At 44.2% G+C, this 21,951-nt stretch overlaps 1 protein-coding gene and 1 non-coding gene across 2 annotated transcripts; both read right to left on the bottom strand.

Annotated features, from left to right (window-relative positions):
- Positions 1 to 9,684: 9,684 nt before the first annotated feature.
- On the bottom strand, positions 9,685 to 9,757 carry TRNAE-CUC (transfer RNA glutamic acid (anticodon CUC)). The gene has a single exon. It is a non-coding gene; the product is annotated as a tRNA-Glu (tRNA).
- A 199-nt stretch (positions 9,758 to 9,956) lies between these two features.
- Positions 9,957 to 20,704, bottom strand: NUDT7 (nudix hydrolase 7). The gene is made up of 4 exons (XM_007447140.1): positions 20,670 to 20,704; positions 18,017 to 18,170; positions 15,175 to 15,333; positions 9,957 to 10,325 (listed from the first exon to the last, which is right to left on the bottom strand). Exons 1-4 carry the CDS (start codon positions 20,702 to 20,704, stop codon positions 9,957 to 9,959), a joined length of 717 nt encoding a protein of 238 aa, XP_007447202.1.
- Between the last annotated feature and the right edge of the window lie 1,247 nt (positions 20,705 to 21,951).

The following is a 21,951-nucleotide window of genomic DNA, read 5'->3' as shown; positions in this document are numbered from 1 at the left end:
GTAGGGAAAAAAGAGCTAGTGAAACTATGGAGAATAGTTATTGTGTCTGCCAAGCATTTTTTGGAAAAAGAGCATGTTTGGGCATCTATTATAATATGATGCATCGGGTGAATTTTTTTCTCATAATAATGAGTGTATCCCATTTGTTAAGTACCGTGTGCTGGTCACTCTTTTCCTTCTGTGTGTGTAGAGGGAATACAAAGATGTCCATCGAATGAAATTCTCTTCCTTTCACCTCACTTACTGAATTACAAAATGACCCTTGTTTTCCATATGGCCTCTGCCCCTCTGAGGATTGCATTGCCAAGGAAACAGATTGCTGAGCAGAGGCACTGTAGCTAAATCCTATTAAACGTGCAATAATTCAAACAAAATGCATAAAGCCTACCAGCACTTGGGTTTGGAATGTTGGCTTCCACATGTCCCCCTCCTAACACCTGACTATATACCTAATAAGGTGCAATGTTTAGATACCTAATTCTGCCCAGAGTTCTGGACTTGTACATTCCTGCCCCAAATCCCTGCTCTGAATGTCAGAATTTTTAATTAATCTCCCCAAATGGTATTTTCACATAATGAACTCTCTGCATGCTGCTAGCTTCAAACAGTAGACAAAAAGCAGTTCTTTTCTTTTCCTCAGATTTTTCCTTTGTAAAACATTCAGCAAAACTGCTTTATTAACTGTATGTGTTCAAATAGAGTTGGAGAGAGTCCAGAACTCAAGATTTCAGAAGTAGACATTGTTTAGAGATCAACTAGTTCAAGTCTGCTTTACACATAAGGAAACTGAGGTTCAGAAAGATTGATTTATGTGTCCAAGGTCACATGGTATTTTTTTAATTAATTTTTATTGGAGTATAATTGCTTTACAATGTATTGTTTTCTGCTGTACAGTAAAGTGAATCAGTTATACATATACATATATCCACTCTTGAGTAGAGTTCCCTGTGCTATACAGCAGGTTCTCATGAGTTATTTGTTTTACATAGTAGTATATATATGTCAATCCCAATCTCCCAATTTGTCCCACCACCGCACAGTGTACTAATGGACAGTGCCAGGGCCAATGCTCACTTCCCCTGGCTGGTGACACAATGGTGTCCCTGTTTCAAGGTTGTTCCTCTCACCACCTCTCTCCTAAAAGTCACCCCTACTACTCCTTCAGTATAAAGTCTTCACATCCACCTCTCTTTCCCCTACACCCTGTGCAGCCCGGTCTCAGTCTCTGACCCTTATTGCTCATCCCTGCCCTCCCCTTGCCCCACGCCTCAAACGCAGCTTCCTACTCCCAAGTGCTTCTGATCCTACCATTCACTCCCATCACCATTTCCCAGGCTCATCTCTCTCCTTACAAGATCAGTGCATTTACACATCAAACGTGTTTTGCTCAGATGGATATTTTTAATCCAGTGCCCATGGGTTTGGCTGTAAGGCTGTCCTCACTTCACCCAGTCATTTAAGAAAGAAAGAAAGAAAAAAAGGAAGCAAGAAAGGAAGCAAGAAGATCCAGTGGAGTGAGGAAAGGTGTTATTGGAATTAATGTACCACGTGTAGATAAATTCTTCTTATTTAGGAGAATTCACTGCTAGGCTTATTGGATGTGGAAGACAAGTCCTAGTGGGCATGAGATGCAAGGAATCAAATAGGTAGATCCAACTCTCCTGCAGAAAAAAATGAGTGCCTCATTGGTGGTGCAAGCAGCTAGAAAAGACAAAGGCCAGAGAGAGCACTAAGAAACACAGTGTCAGCCTGAAACCTGATCTGGCAGAAATGGACAAGACTTTTTAAGAACAAGAAAACACGATATTCAAGTATAAGTTCTGCAGTTTATGTTTACCTGGCTGATACCCCTACGTCTCCAACTAAAGTCACTCAGAGATTTATGTAAAAGGCAATCTTGGGAAAAACAAGAAGAAGTGGTCTCCATCCTGAATTTGGGTTGCCACTACAGTAAAGGAGGTGGGGCAAAACCTCAAGGTATAGGACGCGGAACTAAGATTCATTGAAGTTGGAAATTGAACCAGAGGTGATTAGAAGAAATGTAAGCCCTTAAGGGTTTGAATAAATCTTGGGAGACAATTGAGTTTGCATTGGAATTACCATGGGGATTCCAGTCAAGTTTATCTAGATCTGAAGGGGCATGGGGCCCCAAATATATCCAGGCAGTGGGGATAGAAGGAGGAAGAGGCTCTAATTCTTGTCCTCTGGTCGCTCGTAGGAAAGTACATCAGACAGCTAGGTATGGAAATAACTAAGGTACAAGGCAAAAATTGGTTAAAGATAGGAGCTACTCATGTCGACTCATGGTAGGGCACTTAATATACTTCATACAGTAAATGGGAAATGACTCACAATGATATCGGGCCACCTTAGGTTAACCTTTGTCAGGTAGACAGTTGGGAAGAGACTGAATTTTTTCCTTGGCCTACTGAATTGCCTATTTGATTAGAAATAGCTGCATTTTTACTTATTTACTTTCATTCTTTCATTGAATAAATATCTATGGAGCATCTCCTTTTTGCCAAGCATTGCAGCAAGTGCTCTGAGTGCAGTGATGGACCACTGTTGAGACATGATTCGTTGTCATGGAGCCCAGAGTCTAGAGGAGAAGAGAGGCATCAATCAAAGAATCAGACAAAGGGATATGATATTGTAACTGTGATGGGAGTTATAGGAGAGGTATATGGTACCAAGAGAACATAGAACCAGGGAAACATACCTAGTTAAGGTGCCAGAGGGGGCTTCCCTGAGAAGCTAAGATCTGAATGATGAGTAAGAGTTAACAATAGGCAAAGGCAAATGGGAAATCATTCCAGACTGAGCAGTTAGCGTGTGCAAGAGTCCTGTGGCATCCATGAACTGAAACAAGTATTGTAGGAGCGGGGTGAGCAGGGAAGAGGCACATGGTACAACACACAGGAGCCAGAACACAGGGCTTACAAGCTCCATTCCTCTTTCTCATAAAAACAATGAGGGCACTTCTACGATGGTCCAGTGGTAAAGAATCCGCCTTCCAATGCAGGGGACGCGGGTTCGATCCCTGGTCGGGGAACTAAGATCCCACATGCCATGGGGCAACTAAGCCCATGCGCCACAACTACTGAGCTTGTGTGCCTCAGTGAGAGAGCCCACGTGCCACAACAAAGATCCAGCATGCCACAACTAAGACCCGATGCAGCGAAAAATGATTTTTAAAAATTATAATAAATAAATACAATAAAAATAAATGTTAAAAAAAACTCAGTGAGGAACCATCAAATTGTCTCAAGGAAAATATGATCATATTGAAAGGTTGAAAAAATAACGCTGGCTGTACAGGAAAATGGTGCAGAGCGATGGTAATTCCTAAGTAGATATTTTGCACAAGTCTGTGATGGCTTAAACTAAGCTAATGTCAGTAGAGATAGGAAGAACTAGATTTGACAGATATTCTGAAGGTAAATTCAATAGAGTTTGGTGAAAGTTTGGATATAGGAGGATCTTAGTTTGGGTTCACCCAGAAATGAACTCTGAGTCAAAGACTCAACATATTGGAATATACAGGGCACACTGGTATGGGGGTGGGGAAAAGAGACAAAGGAGGGAAGGCAGCCACTAAAAAAGGAGGTATTAAGCCAGTTACTTTCGTGAGCGACGGGACTAGGGCTTAGTTCGTTCTGGGAGCCAGGGAAGAATCATGTCTCAGAATTATCCCACTCAAGGGGTAAAGAAGCTCGGCTACTGATACACCAAATTCCACCCGTCATTGGTTGAAGGGTGATGTGGGAGCATTTATTGTCTGGCACTCCCAACCTGCCTGCTATGGATTTAGAAAACGTCTTCAGGAACAGAGATGTACTAATTGGCTGTTAGGAGTGGTCTGGAGCTCATGGCAATGGTAGGGCCCAAGGGATATGGTTGAGGCACAGACTGAGTCTGCCGTAGCGGGTAAGGGTGAGCGTCAAAGCCAACTTAGATTTCTGGGTTGAGCTGCCGAGATAAGAAACATTGGAAAATGTTGCATGCCAGACACTACCAGGCCCTGGGAATGCCCCTGCCTTCATGGAATGTATAGTCTAGCAACTGAGCTAGTTTGTGAGGACACCCAAGGTTGCTCTCCAGGGATCAGGCACATAGACTCTGCCTGCTTTGTCCTAATCTCAAGGGAATTACTGAGGGAATAAACCTGATAAACTGAGTTTAGGCTGTGTGTCAATCCAGGGCAGTGAACAGTTGGCTGTTTCTATGTTACTCCAGAGACAGAGGGGAGAGCTAGCCCTCAAACTGGGGGGTGGTTTCAGAAGCAGCAGGTTTTAGTTTTCTAGGGCTGATATAACAATTGACCATGAACTTGGTGGTTTTAGACCACAGAAGTGCATTCTGTCACAATTCTGGAGGCCGGAAGTCCAAAATCAAGGTACGGTCAGGGCCACATTTCCCCCTGAAGGCTTTAGGGAAGGAGGCTTCCTGGTCTCTTCCAGCTTCTGGTGTTCCTTGGCTTGTGGTAGCATCACTCCAATCTCTTCTCCATCTTCACATGACACTTATTCCCTGTGTCTCTGTGTCTGTGTGTCTTAAATCTCTCTCTCCTGCCATTTATAGGGACGCTAGTCATTGGATTTATGGTCCCCTCTAAATCCAGGATGATCTCATTTCAAGATCCTTAATTACATCTGCAAACACCCTATCTCCAGATAAAGTCACCTTCACAGGTACTGGGGGGTAGGACTTGAATATGTCTTTTGGGGGCCCCTATTCAGTTCACTACAGAGGGCTAAGATCGGTATATGTTTACAACAGGTCAGGAGTTCTAGCAAAACTACCTTCAATTTATCATCTGGTCTGATGTTAAGCCATATGGATTTATAGTCAGAAAAAAAAATGTAGGCAGCTTCTCAGAATGCTTTATGGGATCCATGGGATGTAGCAGACTTAGAAGAAAAACTCCAGGTTGGTAGAAGGACATGAAACGAGCCCAGAGCAGAATCTGTTCACAAATTAATAAAGAAACAGAAATGAACTAAGAAGGTAGAACAAAATCACCAGAAGAAAAACTTCAAGTTCCACATGGGAAATAAGTGAAAAAGAAAAAGTGGAAACAGAGGTACCGTTGACAATCATGATGAAGTAAGGAACAAAAGCTCAAACATATAAAATGAAAAATGAGGGAAGTTATAATCAAGGAAATATCAAACCAAGCCTCTACATCTAGAAAATAAAAACTTACGGACGTGAATACGAGACCTTTAAAAAGGAGCTTTAAGTTGCTTTGGGGAATATTTCTTCTTCTTCCAGTAGTTTCTAGTGGAATCTCTGACATGACACCTACTACCTACATCAAAGACATTTCCACCAATTATTGTCCAACTAACCTTTAAACTCTATTCTCGAGCTTACTCCTCAGCATGCATGTGGGTCAGAATAGTTCCTGAGCATCTATCATCTTCTGGCATGGTTCAAATTCTTTGGAAAATCTAATGGACTTAGCTCACCTATTTAAGTAGACCACACAAGTCATAGATTACTGGCCGTCAAATCAGATGCTACCTTTGGGTTGGCCATGGATCCTTGGTCCATTCACCAGAGGCCAGGGGAAGTCAGACAGAGGGGGTCTCATGGTTTGTGGATCTGTTCCTTCCAGGGTCATGGCTGGAATAAGCAGAAAGATATACATATATTAAACAGGTACGCAAAGGGGTGAGAGGAAGCGGTGTCCGAGCTGTGAAATAGGGGTGGTTGGAGGAGTTGGCATAGAGGACTTGACTCTTAAGTCTGAGTGGTGTGCAGCCACGGGAAGGCAGAGGGAGGTGGCTGAGTGATGCTGGGAGGGCAGTCAGGATTTCTGAATGGAGTCTATACACAGCCCCTAGGAGGGACCCCAATATACGACGTCAAAGACAGCTGGACCAGGGGCTGATGATGGCAGCAATTTTATCAAAACTTTGTGCCAGTCTCAGGTAAGAAAGCAACTGGAAACGAGAAAAAGACTTGAATTATATTTATTCATCTTGTCTAAAGGGTGGAGGAACGTTGCCCCATCTCATTTCTTTAACCGGAAAGCTGGCACCATGAAAGGAATTGTTAAATGAGCAAGGATGCCAGCACTCTCATTTATTTATTGGTATGTTCCATTTTAATTAAAATCATCGTAGCTAATCACTCGTTTCACTGTGTGCAACACCAGCTGAATAAGCTGGAGGACATGACAAAGGCAAAAATAAACTCTGCCCTCTCCCAATTTATTTAGTTTTGCTTTCCCTTTCCCACGTGGTAATTCAAGGGAAACATAAAGTTAACCTTCTCTTCTTGCCTCCGTCCCTAGGAAATGAGTCTTATGTTGAGTCAGTGGGTGTAGTAGAAAGAATCTGGGCTTTGAAATTCATACCTGTGCATTTGGATGTTGGCTCTGTGACCGTGGGCAAATACTGAACTTCTCTGACCCTCAAATTTTTCCGCCTAAAAATGGGAATTACCATAGTACTCACTGCAGAGAGTTGGTGGAGGGTTAAACGAAATAATCAAAGTGAAGGGCCAGGTATATAACAGGTGCTTAATAGGAATAGTCCCCGTCATCACCACCACCATCCCGTTCACCTGGGTAGCATCTCCTTACCCATCAAAGCTCAGCTCAGCCACCACTTCTTCTGGGATGGCTTCCCTGAGTCCCAAATCTTGTCCCTCCTCTCTGTGACTGTGTGTTTATTCCCATTATATGACTGTGTTTGAGTTTTCCATTTACTTGGGTGACCAGCTGGTGCACACATCCCATCAATAAGCAATTGTGTTTTTTTTAATTGAAACGAAAATAGTATTTTTCTAGTATATAGTGTATTTTCAAACGGCTACCAAGTTAGGAGGACATAAACACTTGTTAACTTGTTTGCCTATAATAACATAACAAACCAAATTATTAGGTGTTTCCTATGGCCTGGATGTACTGTGAAAAAATTACTGAGATGCCAAGGGTACTCATTGTGAACCAAGAAAATTCAGGAACTTCTGGTATAGGAAAATGATAATATTCGGAACTAGAGAAATAGCAATGCTTATTATTATTGTTATGATACAATGTCACAGTTATAATAATGCCATAATTACTAACAGTAATACTGCTACTGTTTCCCAGGCATTATTCTGAGCATTTGGGTGTGCTTTAAGTAAAGGGGTCACACGTACTAACTCTTTTAATCCCATCAATAGCCCCAAAATAAAAAGTTTCTCTATCCCATGTTACAGAAGAGGAAACTAAGGCCTATAGAGAATGAGTAACTTGCTAAAGGTCGCCGAATGGACTGATGCTGGAGCTGGGATTCAAATCTAGGCATCCTGACTCTAGACTCAGACTTAAGCACCTGCTTGCCAAGGCTGCAGGGATGCAAAGGAGACAGAATTGAGACGCCTGGCTGGCAGAATCCACAGACCTTACAAATTTTCGGGACTGGAGGCAGTAGCTGTTTGGGCATGTTTATCCAGCCCCTCCCCCGCCCCATTTTCAGCAATGCTCCCACCCAGACAGAGCCTGCTGACTCAGGGGACTTAGGGAGACACATGCAATTGTGGCCCCAACTCTGACCTCTGCCCTTGAACATGTCTGTAGGTTCCTGGAAACCTGCCAGGTTACCCAAGTGAGGCCAAACGGTGTTTCCTCTGAGGCATGAGGGACTGAAGCACTATTTCTGTTGTTTTTCTGTCTGTATCAATAAACTCAGTAGGATGGTTATTGTTATAATGACGACAGGATGCAGAAGTAAAGGTTCACATCCTCTTGCTTTGAGGTAGGGGTTGATCCCCATCGCTGTTCCTTGAGACTGATTTTTCCAGTGGTTTTGCATATTCCGTGAGATCAGTACTCTGCCAATAACTTCCTTTATTTGAGCCACACTTCCTAGATGTCTGTCCCTGTAACAGGATATTTAACACCACTAAAAGGGGGGTGGGGGCAATGCCTCCATCACTAAGCCCCTTAAAGTGGGTGGCTATGGGTGTCATTCAGAGTGTAGACTTCAGCTGGGCCACCTCCTCTTAGAAAGCAGGCAGGTCTGTGGCGTTCGCATAAACAGTTCAGAAAGGTGGCTTTCCACACTGCCAGAGAGGTCAACCATCTACCCGGGGCAATTACACCGCTGTCAGATTGTAAATACACATTTGCAAATGCCTCCAAAATTGTTCGGAAACAGTGTAGGCCTGTTCACGCAGGGCTAGTTACAGAATGTTAATGGGGAAACTCACCCACCATCTGCTTTCGTGGTTGGAGCCAGATTTGCGCCATTTCAACATTTATGGGTATAAAGCAGCAGATCAAATGTTTTCCTCTGCCAGCTCTCGGAACATCAAAACTCAGTAGCAATGGACAGTTGCATGGCTGACTGATGAGTTTACTGTGGGCATCACATTTTCAGCTACAACACAGTCTTATTAAAAATGGTCTGGCTTTCTAAAAATCTAATAGTACTCAGGAAAATGGGAAAGTGCCATCGTACAATTGAGGTTATGTGGCTTTATTCAAGACCCCCCCCCCGCCCCCCGTCCCTGATCTGGTGCAGGACGGCTGATACCATAATTAAACGAAGAAATCCCTGCTAACTGTAAAGCATGATATATGGTGATGCCCATGTAAGGTGTGGTAGATTTCAAGGCATGCGATTCAGAATGTTTGTCTCTTTGGCTTTTGATTTGGGGATTGCGCTTGAAATCAGTGTTTTTCTGCTGTCATATTAAGACAGATAATGTTATCTCTCCTGATTGCAGGCCGCTCGTATTCCTTCATTTCAGTTATTTTGGATGATGACTGCCAAACCCCACCAACACCTAAAGTTGTCCTGTGCACGTCCCAGAACTCATATGTTAAATGCAGATCATCCTGAATTCTAATTGCTGGCAACACCTCAAGTTTGGGTGAATATCCATCCAACCATTTCCAAGTGTTATGGTGTATTATTAGGGCTATAGCTCTGCTGTAACAGTGACCCCAAATTACAGTGGCAGAAATGACAGAATTTTATTTTTCTCCCATGTAACAGTCCCAAGTGAGTAGTCCAGGATGGTGGGTTGCTTTGCTCCACAGACTCATTCAGAGATCCAAGCTCTTACCATCTTTTGGCTCTAACTTTCCTGCAGGAATTGTCTTCATCTGTGTAGTCAAGGCTGGGTTGCAGATAAATCATGGAAAAGGGAAAGAGAATCCAGGGAATCTGGCTTGTCCCTTAAATTGGAGATGACTGCAAGAACGATCTTCACTCACATCCCACTGGCTTAAAGTAAATTTCAGAGCTACATTTAACTGCACCAGGACTTAGGTAATGCTGTTTCTACCTGGGCAGCTATGGGCTCAGATTCAACTCTATTGCCAAATAAGAAAAGGAGGATGGATTTTCATGGCTGGTCAGAAGTTTCTGTCACATGTAATGACAGACAGAGGTATTACCTCCTACAAACAAGATGAATGCCACAAGATCACACATTTAACAAATATTTATTAAGTGCCTACTATGTGCCTGATCCTTTTTCTTACATGTGTAAGGAAAGCATTGTTAAATATACTGTGGGTGAAATTATGCAACAGTATAAACACATTTTTCTACTTAAAAAAAATTTTTTTTTAAATTTTTATTTACTTATTTGGTTGCACCAGGTCTTAGTTGTGGCAGGTGGGCTTCTTAGTTGTGGCACGTGAACTCTTAGTTGCGTCATGCATGTGGGATCTAGTTCCCTGACCAGGGATCGAACCTGGGCCTCCAGCATTGAGAGTGTGGAGTCTTATCCACTGCACCACCAGGGAAGTCCCCATTTTTCTACTTTTGAAAGACTTTTGCTTTTTCAGATAATAGAGGGGAACTGGAAAAAAGGCAAGGTTTTTACCTTCGTATTGCAGGAAACATTCGTACCTGTCAAATTCCAACAGCTGGCATTATTGTTGTTCTGTGGATAAGCCCACACAAACACCACTTAGAGAGTTATTTGGGTATTGGTCTCATAAATCATAACTTGCTTGTAGCATGTTTATGAAGCTTCAGTAAAGACTCTTCAGAGGATGACATCAGATCGTTGAGATTAAATTCAACCTCAAAGGAAGGTTTTTTTCCCAAAATAATTAAGGCAACAAACAAGGCACATTTTGCAGTCATTCCCCGGATATGATAAGTCACACCATCTTCAGGGTTCGTGTACTCAAAGCAGTGAATAATAATATGATGACCAGAGCGTGTCAGGTGATTCTGCTGGTAGACGCTGGGATGCAGGAAATATTCCAGGGGCACCAGGAACACATTCTTCACTTCATCGGGGTTAGGCTTGGCCTGGAAGTTGGAGTCTATAAATCCTACAACAGGGGTTATCAATGTATCTCTCTGAAAGCAAAACACAAAAGATACAAACTGAGAAGTGAAGACATACCAGTTTCAAAAAAAGCATATGGTTAAAAGCACACCCACTTTTTCATAAGCCAAGCTCACAGGCCAAAGCAGTCAGTTACATAAAACTTGCTCCATGAGGAAACTTTATGTGCCCCTAAATGGGAGTGGTCTCTCCCCTGAGGCAGCATCTCAGATGAGTCTGAAAATGATATTTTTGGGGAACATAAACTGGTACAATCTTTTGGAACAGAGATTTAGTAATATTATAAAAGTGTGCTCCCTTTGGCCCTGAAAATGCATTTGTGTGAGTACATCTGTATGATAAATTCCTACCAGTGAGAAAAGATAAACGTACAAGACTGAAGCACTATTTGCAATAGTCCCAAACTAAAGTTATCACTGCTCAGTGGATATTTAGGGTAGATCAATCATGACTATATCTATATAATGGGGTACTATGCAGCCCTTAAAAAGAATGTGATAGATACCTTTCCTTATCAGTATAGACAAGTATGTGCCATCTTATCAATAGAAAAGTGACATCATATTAATTGTGGCATATTCCCATTTATGGAAAATTTTATATATATGTATATATATGTGTGTGTGTGTGTGTGTGTGTGTGTGTGTGTGTATTTCTATTTACAACCACTACTGTGCTGAAATGAATGGTGGGTGCCGTTAACTGAAAGATTCTACTGAAAATCTTGAGGGGGAGGCCTGGAGTTTAGTGTAGGAGCTGATAAGGGCTGCATGACCTTGAATTAGAAAGTGAGAAGAATCAGGAATTCCTGGGAGAACTCCTAAGAGGAAGTGGGTGGGAAAATCCAGGGATACATTGTGAGGCTGGGGTTCTATAGGGGGATAAACAGGCCCGTGGAAAATTCTGAGGAAGGACAGCTAAAGCATGTTTAAGAACAGTGATGACTGGGACTTCCCTGGCGGTCCGGTGGTTAGGACTCCACGCTCTCAGTGCAGGGGGCACGGGTTCCATCCCTGGTCGGGGAACTAAGATCCTGCATGCCGCGTGGTGCAGCCAAAAAAAAAAAAAAGAACAGTGATGACTCAGACCATTAACCAAATTAACGATGAAAGTCAACATCTGGACCAGGAGAGGAGAATGGGAGCACAGACTTTAGACACCCTTAGGGTGGGAAATCTGGGGTCATGAGTTGCCAGAGGCTTTGTTCCAGCAGCAGCCCTCACTGTGCCTGGCCCTGTGTGAAGGCTCAGCCTCTTCTGTCCCAGGGTTCCTCAAAGGCGGCCTCTGCGATGAAGACTCAGATGCAAGTGATTTCTTAAGGAAGTGCTCCCAGGAGAAAGTGGTGACGAAGGGCGCGGGGAAGAAAGACGGGAGGCGAGGGGGGAGCCAGGCAAGGATGCTGCGGGGGCCTGCGGGGTGTAAAGTGCACCTTCGGGTCTGTCCCACGAGATGAGGGGGCTGGGCTTTCATGCCGCTCAGTCATTGGCTGAGGACGGCCTGGCTGGAAGAAAATCAAGGCAGTGCTTGCTCTCTGTGCATCAGGGGAGGCGGTTCCAGTAGTCCAAGGGCACGGGTCTTGGAAGAAAGCTGCTGGTGTGTGTATCAGAAACACGGCCTGAAATGACTAAGAAGGCATCTGTACAGAGCCTGGAGTATCGCTCAGCATGCATCCGTGGCTGCTATTTCTATTCAAAGACCATAACCTTCTCTAGAATCCAACACCCTCCCCCTGATTCTTCACAACAACCTGCCCACGAGGAAGCTTGAACAATGGCAACTGGACAAGAAAAAACTTGCCCAAGGTCACATCCAGCTAACACCTGGCAGAAACCAGGATTCGACCATGGGCCTGCTGCCCACACACTCAAATTCTATCAAACACGTGTCACCATATCTCCAAGATGGCACACTAGCGGGTGGCTTAAATATGACGGTGGAGAATTCCCAGCTGCAGCTCAGATTTCATCCCCTCCCGAGGACTGAGGGCCATACTTGTTAGGCAGGTGCATGGAAAGTGACTTTGCATGGCGGTGCCGGCCCTTAAATTGGCATGTCAGAGTCTGAGGAAATTGGTGGGGGGAAAAAAAAAAATCAAAGCCTCTAAAGGAGATCATGGTTTAAGACCGAATGTTTCAGGTGCAGAGTCAGGCACGTTCAACATGGTTCAAGCTTACAAGAGTAAGAGAGACTGTGGGAATCTGTGGACGAAGCAGCATCTCTGGACATCCGGTCTCTAGAAACACAGGTGTCTGAATTGGCAGGCGAAAAAAAGGTGGTGCATGGCAGACATCCTAGGACCCATAAAACTCTGAATTTGGCCATTTGCTGAGTTGAAATGCCATGGAGACAGGCTTCTGCTGTGGACATAGGGTGAGGCAGGCTTTAGGGCCCCTGGAAGAAGCTGCAGGCTATGAGAAACATCTCCGGAAGTCAGGATACGCCACTGAAATGTTACAGGAATTGGGCCTTTGGGAGGCAAAGAAAAGGATCGAGACGGGCAGGTATGGGCCACGTACAGAGAAAAAGGAGAACTGTCCCCCAAGGCCTTTGCAGAGAGAAGTTCATACGTGTATGACAAAAGGACAAGCAGGTTGGGGGCTGGAAGGCGTGGGAGGGTTAACGCCGGGTGTGGGTAAAAGCCAGTGACACCCCAAAACATCTCCGGGCATTGCTCTGGGTTCCCTGGGGGACAAAATTACCCCCACTTAAGAACCACTGGATTAGATTAGGCTTCTAGACATTAAATAAATGGCATTTTGGTAGCACATATAAAAGATCTGAAAGGTCCAAAAAACAAAAGGACCCTCACTAGCACTTCTAAACACAGTACACCTTTCTTGAAAGCCTTTGTTCATTCTGATTTCTCGTTGATGTAATCAGCATTATATCAAGAGCAGGTCATCTTAGAAACCTCCTGCTCCGGGAGCGTCTGGTCCACGGAAATCTCCTGAAGACCGATAAACACCTGTGAAGACTGTTGTATCCTGTCCCCTCAAGGGCAGAACTCAGTAGCTCCTGGGGACCTTGGAAATGGAGTTACTCTTACTTTGGGAACTTAAAACCATTATGCGTTTTGTCAAGAGTTCTAAAATCCATCCCTAAGATGTGCTGGGGGATTTGCAGACATCCTCTGAAAAGGGCTCCCAGTAGAAAACATAGTTGAAGAGGAAGTAATTGACACGTATCTTGTCCTAATCCCATGTTCCTTTTCTCTGTCTCATTTCTTTTCCATCAAGGATGCATTTGTGGCCAGTAGCTTCTTCCAAACTAAATCTCCCTCGAGTGGTGACCTTTCTATTTTTAAAATGCACCCAACTAAGACACATCTCAGCACCACCGATCTTCACAAAGGGCGATCTGGTTCTCTAATTTCTAGGTATCAGTGGGATTCTTCCTTCGACATAAAAACTCACCTGGAAGCCCGATACTATTTAAAACATAAAAAAATTTACACCTACCTCTGATATGTGATGAGTACAGTTCACCTCTGTGATATTCTTCCCTCAAGTCCATAACCCTAGCTTACCCAGGAGAAAAACCCCAATTGAGGAGCATTCTAGAACATACCTGACCAGTACACCTCAAAAGTGTCAAGGTCATGGAAGGCTAAGAAACTGTCACAGATCAGAGAATAAGGAGACATGACAACCAAGCACAACATGGTGTCCTGGATCTCATCCAGGACAGAAAGGAGGACATTAGTAGAAAAACTAGTAAAAGACAAGAGTGGAGTTGAGGTAATGGTAATGTACTAACATTGGTTTCTTAGTTGTCACCAATGTACCACAGTGATGTCCGACGTCAATAATGGTGGGACCCGTGTACGGGTACGCGAGAACTCTCTGTGATATCTTTGTGACTTTTCCGTGAATCTCTCAGTATTCTAAAATTAAAAGTTTATATGAATAATGTTATACTGATAAAACAACGCTATTATCCAACTTCAAATTTACTCCTCCTTCTAAAGTCAATTAGTACAACAACGAAATTGTTGTGTTCAGTTCATATGAAATAAGGTCTGGCTATCTCAGCCCCAGGATTCATTTTGTTGTTATGTTTGTTTGTTTGTTTGGTATATACTATCAAGGAAATCCTGCTTCACACAGAAATGCAGTTACAAGTAGTAACTGTTTTTAAACAGCTTCCCTAGTGATCTCAGGATACTGCTCAATTAATGTGACATGGAGAAACTTGGTTCCACGGTATGTGCAAAAATGAGTATCCTGGGCCTCCCTGGTGGCGCAGTGGTTGAGAGTCCGCCTGCCGATGCAGGGGATACGGGTTCGTGCCCCGGTCCGGGAGGATCCCACGTGCCGCGGAGCGGCTGGGCCCGTGAGCCATGGGCGCTGAGCTTGCGCATCCGGCAACGGGAAAGGCCACGACAGTGAGAGGCCCACATATCGAAAAAAAAAAAAAAAAAAAAAAAAAAAAATGAGTATCCTTAGGGCAAAAGTGATACCCTGGTGGCCTCCGAGGGGCTGAAATTTGTTATGCTCAAGTGTGTATTATTGTTTCAAGAGAATTCTCAAAATAAATGCATACTGGAGAAAAATAAATGTGAACTGAATGTTAATGAAACAATTCTGAGGCATCTTCAGGGTTCCACAGCACCTGGTTTGAAAACCACTGATGGAGTTCAGCCCTTTCATTTCTGGATGGGGAAGAAGGGGCCCATACAGGAAGGGGGGCTTGCCTAAGGCCTCTTAGCTCCAAAGGGGCAAAGTCGACACATGAACCAGTCTCGTGACTCGGTATAGCACTCTTGAGGGTCATGTTTGGCCAAACGTGGAATCCTGAAGATAGTGTATCCACTGTGAGCTCATGAGAGTCTAAGAAACCCAGTTCCATCCCAAGCCTTACATCAAACAGCACTGGTACCAGGCGGCAGACGACCTCCACTTGATGAGGATGCAGCCCCGCCTCCTCCTGGGCTTCCCGGAGAGCCGTGGCCACGTCATCCGCATCTGTAGGTTCGTACTTGCCTCCAGGAAAGCAGACCTCTCCAGGTGACCTTCTCAGCTGGATGTGGAAAGAAAAGAGCTGCAGTGTGTGATTCCAAGTTTGGTACTGTTCACTCATTCAACAAGTATGCGCTGAATTTCTATCTTGTGCCAGAGACCATTCCCACACTCGTGGTAATAAGTGGGAAAAGGACCAAAAAGAAAAGTTTTTTTTTTTTTCTTGAATCCTTTTAAAAAATGAACTTGGAGAACTACCCTCACTTCTGATTTTTCTCTCCTTGCCCTCCAAAGATACCATACACGCACAAACAAATTTACATGGATGAGGAAAAAAAGTAGAACAAAAGGAGAATGAAAACAGCAGTGTCATCCATAATCTTTACTGAGTGCTCACCATGTTCTGGGCATGCTGCTTCACGTGCATTTCTTTTCACTGAGTCCCCAGAACAGTTCTGTAAGTGACTATTTTTTAAAGTGTTTGTTTAATTGAGGTCAAATTCACATAACATAAAATTAACCCTTAAGAAAATATTTTTAATATGTTTTTTCATTGAAGTATAGTTGATTTCCAATGTTGTGTTAGTTTCTGGTGCACAGCAGAGTGACTCAGGTATATATATAGATACATATATTCTGAGATACAGATATATATTCCGATGTCTATATCTATATATGTCAGATATCTATATATATCAGATATCTATATCTGTATATATCAGATATATATCTCTATCATCTATCTATCGTCTATCATCTAACATCTATCTATCATCTATCTGTCCTTCTGTCTATCATCTATCATCTATATATCTAACATCTATCTATCACCTATCTATAATCTATCTATAACCTATTATCTATCATATATCTAACATCTATCTATCATCTATCTATCTATAATCTATCATCTATCTATCATCACCTATCACCTGTCTGTCTGTCTTGTCTATCATCTATCATCTATCACCTATCATCTGTCTATCTGTGTATCATCTATCTATCTATATCATCTATCACCTATCATCTATCATCTATCTATCTATCATCTATCTATCTGCCTGCTTATCTATCATCTATCTATCAGACTATATATAATCTATCTATAATCTATCATCTATCTATCTGTCATCTATCATCTATCTATAATCTATCTATCTATAATCTATTATCTATCTATCTATCTATCTATCATCTATCAGTCTGTCTGTCTGTCATCTATCACCTATCATCTGTCTGTCTGTCTGCCTCCTGGGGCCCTGCTTATACGACTCCAGGGAGGGACACAGCTCCAGTAATGCCTCAGGGAATTTCTTACTCCCACAGCCAAACAGGGCCTAAAGTCGTATGTAATTAGATTGAAATACTTCTTTGAAAAAAAAAGTGACCTTTTCACATCAGAATTTGTGGTCTAAGATGATTCTTACATAACAATCAACAGGCAAAGCAACTCCGAGTGAAACCGAGACCCATTTTGGGGTTCTCTAGATTTTCTACATTACTGTCTGTCTGTCTGATAATATTAAAAATGTATTTAAGTGCTTCTCTGGTGATTTTGGCAGAGCTGGGAACAGACCCTGGTCCCTGCTTCCCACTGAGTACCTCACCTTGGAACTTGGATTTTCATCATCTCATGTGTTTATGTCATTGTTGCCAGACCCAGACCACAGAGAATCCACACATGTCTAATCCCAAACCCAAAACACTTCAGCTGATTCCTCAGCTTCCCCCTGGCCCCACCCAAGGGATACTTCTTATTCTGCTTACAAAGCCTATTTTCTCATTATTGTGGCCTGTTTTCTTTTTTGTACTAGGATAACTTTGAAATGACTGCTTCCCCAACTTTTCCTCAGAAGTACCCCCAATAGCAAGGGAGAGTGACAGTACCCAGGGGTGTACCCAGGGGAACTCCATTCCCAAGCCCAACATTTCTTTAAAGTGGAACGATTTATCATAAAAACTCAGGCCACATGTGCTAATGACACTAATGGTGACAGCTGAGACTTACTGAATCCTTGCCAAGTGCCAGTGCTGTTTTAGGTGCTTTACATTTGTTACCCTGTAAAGCCCTCAGCAGCCCTATGATGCAGGTACTAATAGCTTGTCCTCATTTTGCAAGTGAAGACATTACAGCACAGAGAGGGTAATTAATTAGGACAAAGTCACACAGCTTCAACAAGACTCTGCATTCGAACATAGGCAGCCAGCTTAGGGCCCAGGCTGTCAACTTCAGTGATCACATTATACCTGGGGCGGGAGTAGCCTAAAGCAGTGGCTCTCAGTGGGGGCAATTTTATCCCCTCCCCATCCCTACTGAAACAGTAGGCAATGTCTGGAGACATTTGTGGTTGTCACAAAAGTGTGTGTGAGTGTGTGTGTGTGTGCCTGTGTGTGTGTGTGTTACTGGCATGTAGTGGGTAGAGGCCAGGGATGTTGTTAAACATCCTATAATGCACAGGGCAACTCCACCAACAAAGAATTATCCAGCCCAAATGCCAATGGCTGGATAAGAAAACCTGGCCTAAAAGTATTTTAAATTACTTGCTAGCTAAATTACTTATTTTACTTTCCAAAACTTCTGCACAACAGCCCTGTTATCCTGTGGCTTCATGTACTTCTCGAACATCACAATTTTGAGAGTACAGTTGAGAATCTAGAACCTCAAAATATGTGCCAGTGACAGCATTTCATGGGGTTTTCGCATGTCCTGAGACTTTAATGGAAGGAGCCTTTTTGTCACTTACCTTCTCTGACCGAAGGGTGAACAACAGGTAGAGTTTTCCTTCTTTAGCCAACAACGGTAAAAGGATGGAACATTTGTTAGACAACAAGTGAGAATATTTGGTCCCAACGTCATGTTTTCTTAAGCGGGCCTTAGCGTCATCTATCAAACTGTTTCTAAAATGGAAACAAACCAAACAGTTTAGTAACCAGAGTTATGATGTCATACAGAGTGAAGTAAGTCATAAAAAAAAACAAAATCGTATATTAACGCATATATGTGGAATCTAGATAAATGGTACAGATGAATCTATTTGCAGGGCAGGAATAGAGAGGCAGACATAGAAAATGGATGTGTGGACACAGCGCGGGAAGGGGGGTGTGGGACAAACTGGGAGATTAGGACTGACATATATACACTACCATGTGTAAAACTGATAGCTGGTGGGAACCTGCCGTGTAGCACAGGGAGCTCAGCTCGGTGCTCTGTGATGACCTAGAGGGGTGGGATGGGGGGTGGTGGGAGGCTCAAGAGGGAGGGGATATGGGGATATACGTATACATATAGCTGATTCACTTCATTGTACAGCAGAAACTAACACAATATTGTAGAGCATCTATACTCCTAAAAAAAAAAAGTTCCTAATCCTGACAGTGTTTCTGCTTCGTTGTGTGTCTGGCATTTACCATTTTTGAGTCTCAGTGTACTTTTTAATAATATGGCAGCAGTAATAATACCCAAATCACATGACTGTTGGCAAGCTAAAATGAGGCAAAAAACTACTAAGAACACAGTTTCGTACCTGAGTTCACTTCAAAAGCTAAATTAATTTAAAGTAATGGTAAATATTCTTTCAACAGTGCAATAGCTCAGTGTTGAAATCCATAATAATATTCAGGAAGACAGGTTTTCAGAGCAAGTCACTGTAAGGTTAGACCATCATAAGGTTAAGGACTTTCTCTTAACCTGGACCTTATGTCACATTATCAAACCCTTGTCTTCAGATGCCTTGTAACAGTGGTTCCCAAACTTAAGCAGCAACAGAATCACCCAGAGGTCTTGTTACAACATAGATTGCTGGGTCCACCTGTGACTTAGTAAAAGCCAAGTATTTAGATTTATAACCACAAATGATGCCCTGAATCCGTAACTATGGGTCTGTTTTGGTCCTTTTGACAAGTGTATTTTATTGCTGGTTTGTGAAGTGGCTTAAATAGTGTCCCCTCCCCAAAACAACCATTACTTGAAAACAGGATGATATTTGGAAACAGGATCTTTGCAGATGCAATTAGTGAAGGATTTCGAGATGAAATCATCCTGGATTAGGGTGGGCCCTAAATCCAATAACTGGTGTCCTTATAAGAAGACGAGACGACACAGAGAGACACATATATGGGGAAGAAGGTCATCTGAAGATGAGGCAGAAATTGGAGTGATGGTGCCACAAGCCAAGGAATGCCTGGGACCACCGGAAGCTGAAACAGGCAGGCAGGGTCCTTCCCTAGAGCCTTCAGAGGGAGCATGGCCTTGCTGACTCCTTGATTTTGAGCTTCTAGCCTCAGAACTGTGGAAGAATACATTTCTGTTGTTTTAAGCCATCCAGTTTGGGATACTTTGTTATGGCAGCCCTAGAAACTAACAGTTTGATTTTAACTTTTCTATGGTTAAGGCAGTTTTCCCTAAGGGGCAAAATCGGGTATTTAAGTGAGGTAGACCTGGTTTCAAAGCGTTAGGAACGACCTCTCTAAGCCCCCCTTTCCTCATCTGTGACATGTTGAAGATATTTGTGATGATTAAATGACATGGTTCTGTGGCTGACACTCAGGGCCCAAGGAATGGTAACATGTTATCATAAATGTCTCAGTCCTTAGGCAGTTGTTGCCAGAGATGTTTGCTATTTTTTGCTTCTTTCTGCGAGGCAGGATGCTCAGTAATGTGGTTGGGTAACAGCAGCGGATGTCAAAAGGGACCAAATGGCCTGAAAAGAGAAACGGAATGCTGGCACTGGAGGGGACTCCAGAGCGCATCCCGTGCCCACAAGCCCGCGTCCAGAAAAGGAAACTGTCCCTACCGGGAATGCGAGGGACTACTTAAAAGTGTGGCTTTTAAGAGGCGCCCAGAACTGACCAGAGGGACCAGCAGAAGCAAAAGTCTGCAAAAACGTCCCCGTTAGGGGGCTGGCCCTTGGGGTAATCGCCATAAAAACACCAACAGTAGCAGCCACCCCATTCTGGGCATGGGCTCATCTCACCTTCTTCCCATGCTTTTCTCATTAAGGTGAAAACACGATCACGTCCTGGCTCAGAGAGGTTACGTAACTGAGACCCAAGATCCCGACCTTGAACCCTGAGCTGCATGGCGCGGCCTCGCAGTCCCTGAGGTCGGACTCCGGAGACCGGGCGAGCGGAAGAGAGAAGCCCTTGGGGGAGGCCTGGGCACCCACGATAGCCACAAACGGCTGTGTCTTTGGCGGGAGAAGCTGCGAAGGCCCAGGGACCCTGCGAGCGGCCAAGAGAGGTGAGCGCCCGGAGAGCGGGCTTGGAGGGTGGGCAAGGGGGCTCAGCAAAAAGTAGCCAAAAGGCGCCGGTCATACGTGGCCAGCGATCTGTTCGGCCTCGCCACGATCAAGGCCGGGCCAGGCAGGGCTCGGGGTGCCAGGGCCGGGGAGGCTTTACCTGACTGGCTCCTGGGGGGCAGAGGATCGCCACATCTTCCCCCGGGAAAGTTTGTTTCCCGTAACTCCTCCCGGGGCGGGCTGGGGATGAAAAACAAATCGCCCGGACGGGCATGCGCAGAGCAGCTCTTGGCCTGGGGCGGGGAGAGAGGCGGGGCCTGGGGCCGGATATGGGGCGGGGCCTGTGGCCGGAGGCGGGGATGGGGCGGGCTCTAGGGTCGGAAGCAGGACTGAGCCGAGAGCCGTAGGCGGAGGATCGGGGCGGGGCGAGACGTGAGGGCGGGGCTAGTGGGGCTTAAACGCCGCGCCCTCCAGGTCGCGCAAAGTAGCTCTCAGCTCCCCCTCAAATGCCGGAGGTAAATGAGGCATTCTGAAATTGACAACTGTGAATAAAGAAAAAAGTGAAAATGCAGTGCTGGTAAGTTGAAAGGATTCTTACACTCGCCCTCCGTGTTGCTAGGAGGTCAAGTTGGTTCAACTTTTCTAAACAGCAGTCAACACATGACTACCCAGCACTACTTTGTGCTGGATGCAGCTCCCGCAGTGAGCGAAAAGACACCGCAGAGCTTACAGTCAAATGGGAGAGAGAGACACGAATCAAAAAATTACATAGATAAAGCAGAAGTCCTTAGTCCTTGGAGAGCATGTGAGGGAGAAACAGATCAGAGAAGGCTAACCAAAGAGATTGACAGCGGAGCTGACGTCGAAAGCAGCTATTCTCCAAGTGTGGTCCTGGGACCAGCCACGACCGTCCACATCAGCACCACCTGTGTGCTGTTAAAAATAGGTAGATTCTTGGGTCCCACCCCGGGGGCTGCTGGATCAGAAACTGAGGGTAGAGCACAGTGATCTGTACTGGAAGGGGATGCTGATGCGCTGAGAGGGAGAAGGGCAGGGAGAGCGTTCCAGGAAGGACAAGTTTGTGCAAAGACCCCAGAAGTAGCTGGAGAAGACCAGTGAGAGGGAGCCTGGTTTGAGCTGACACTTCAGAGGTCACTTCAGAGGCTGAAGGCTGGGCTGACTTCTCCATCCTGCACAGAAGGTGCAGTGCCCGGGGTCCTCAAGAATTTCAAGACCCCATGAAAATGCTTTAATTTTAATTTCTTCTAAACGAAGAAAATGAATACAATAATATGCAAAATATAATAATGAATCCAGCCTGGCTTATATTCATCTTTATACCAGTGCAATCTTAAAATAGAATTCATTTTATGGAGGAAGGGGTGTCCATAAACCCAAAATTACCTAGGGCCCATGAAAATCACAATGTGGCCCTGGGTCAT

Source organism: Lipotes vexillifer, unplaced genomic scaffold (assembly GCF_000442215.2).
Source record: "Lipotes vexillifer unplaced genomic scaffold, Lipotes_vexillifer_v1.1 scaffold871, whole genome shotgun sequence".
NCBI classification, from domain to species: domain Eukaryota; kingdom Metazoa; phylum Chordata; class Mammalia; order Artiodactyla; family Lipotidae; genus Lipotes; species Lipotes vexillifer.
This window is presented reverse-complemented; position numbering and strand designations above follow the sequence as displayed.

Excerpts from the sequence above, each read along its gene's own strand:
- NUDT7 (XM_007447140.1), bottom strand. The coding sequence starts at position 20,704 with ATGTGGCGATCCTCTGCCCCCCAGGAGCCAGTCAG. Across the intron at positions 18,171-20,669 it reads GCCCCCCAGGAGCCAGTCAG|AAACAGTTTGATAGATGACG; the intron begins GTAAAGCCTCCC and ends TTTCCATTTTAG. Across the intron at positions 15,334-18,016 it reads TCACCCTTCGGTCAGAGAAG|CTGAGAAGGTCACCTGGAGA; the intron begins GTAAGTGACAAA and ends TTCCACATCCAG.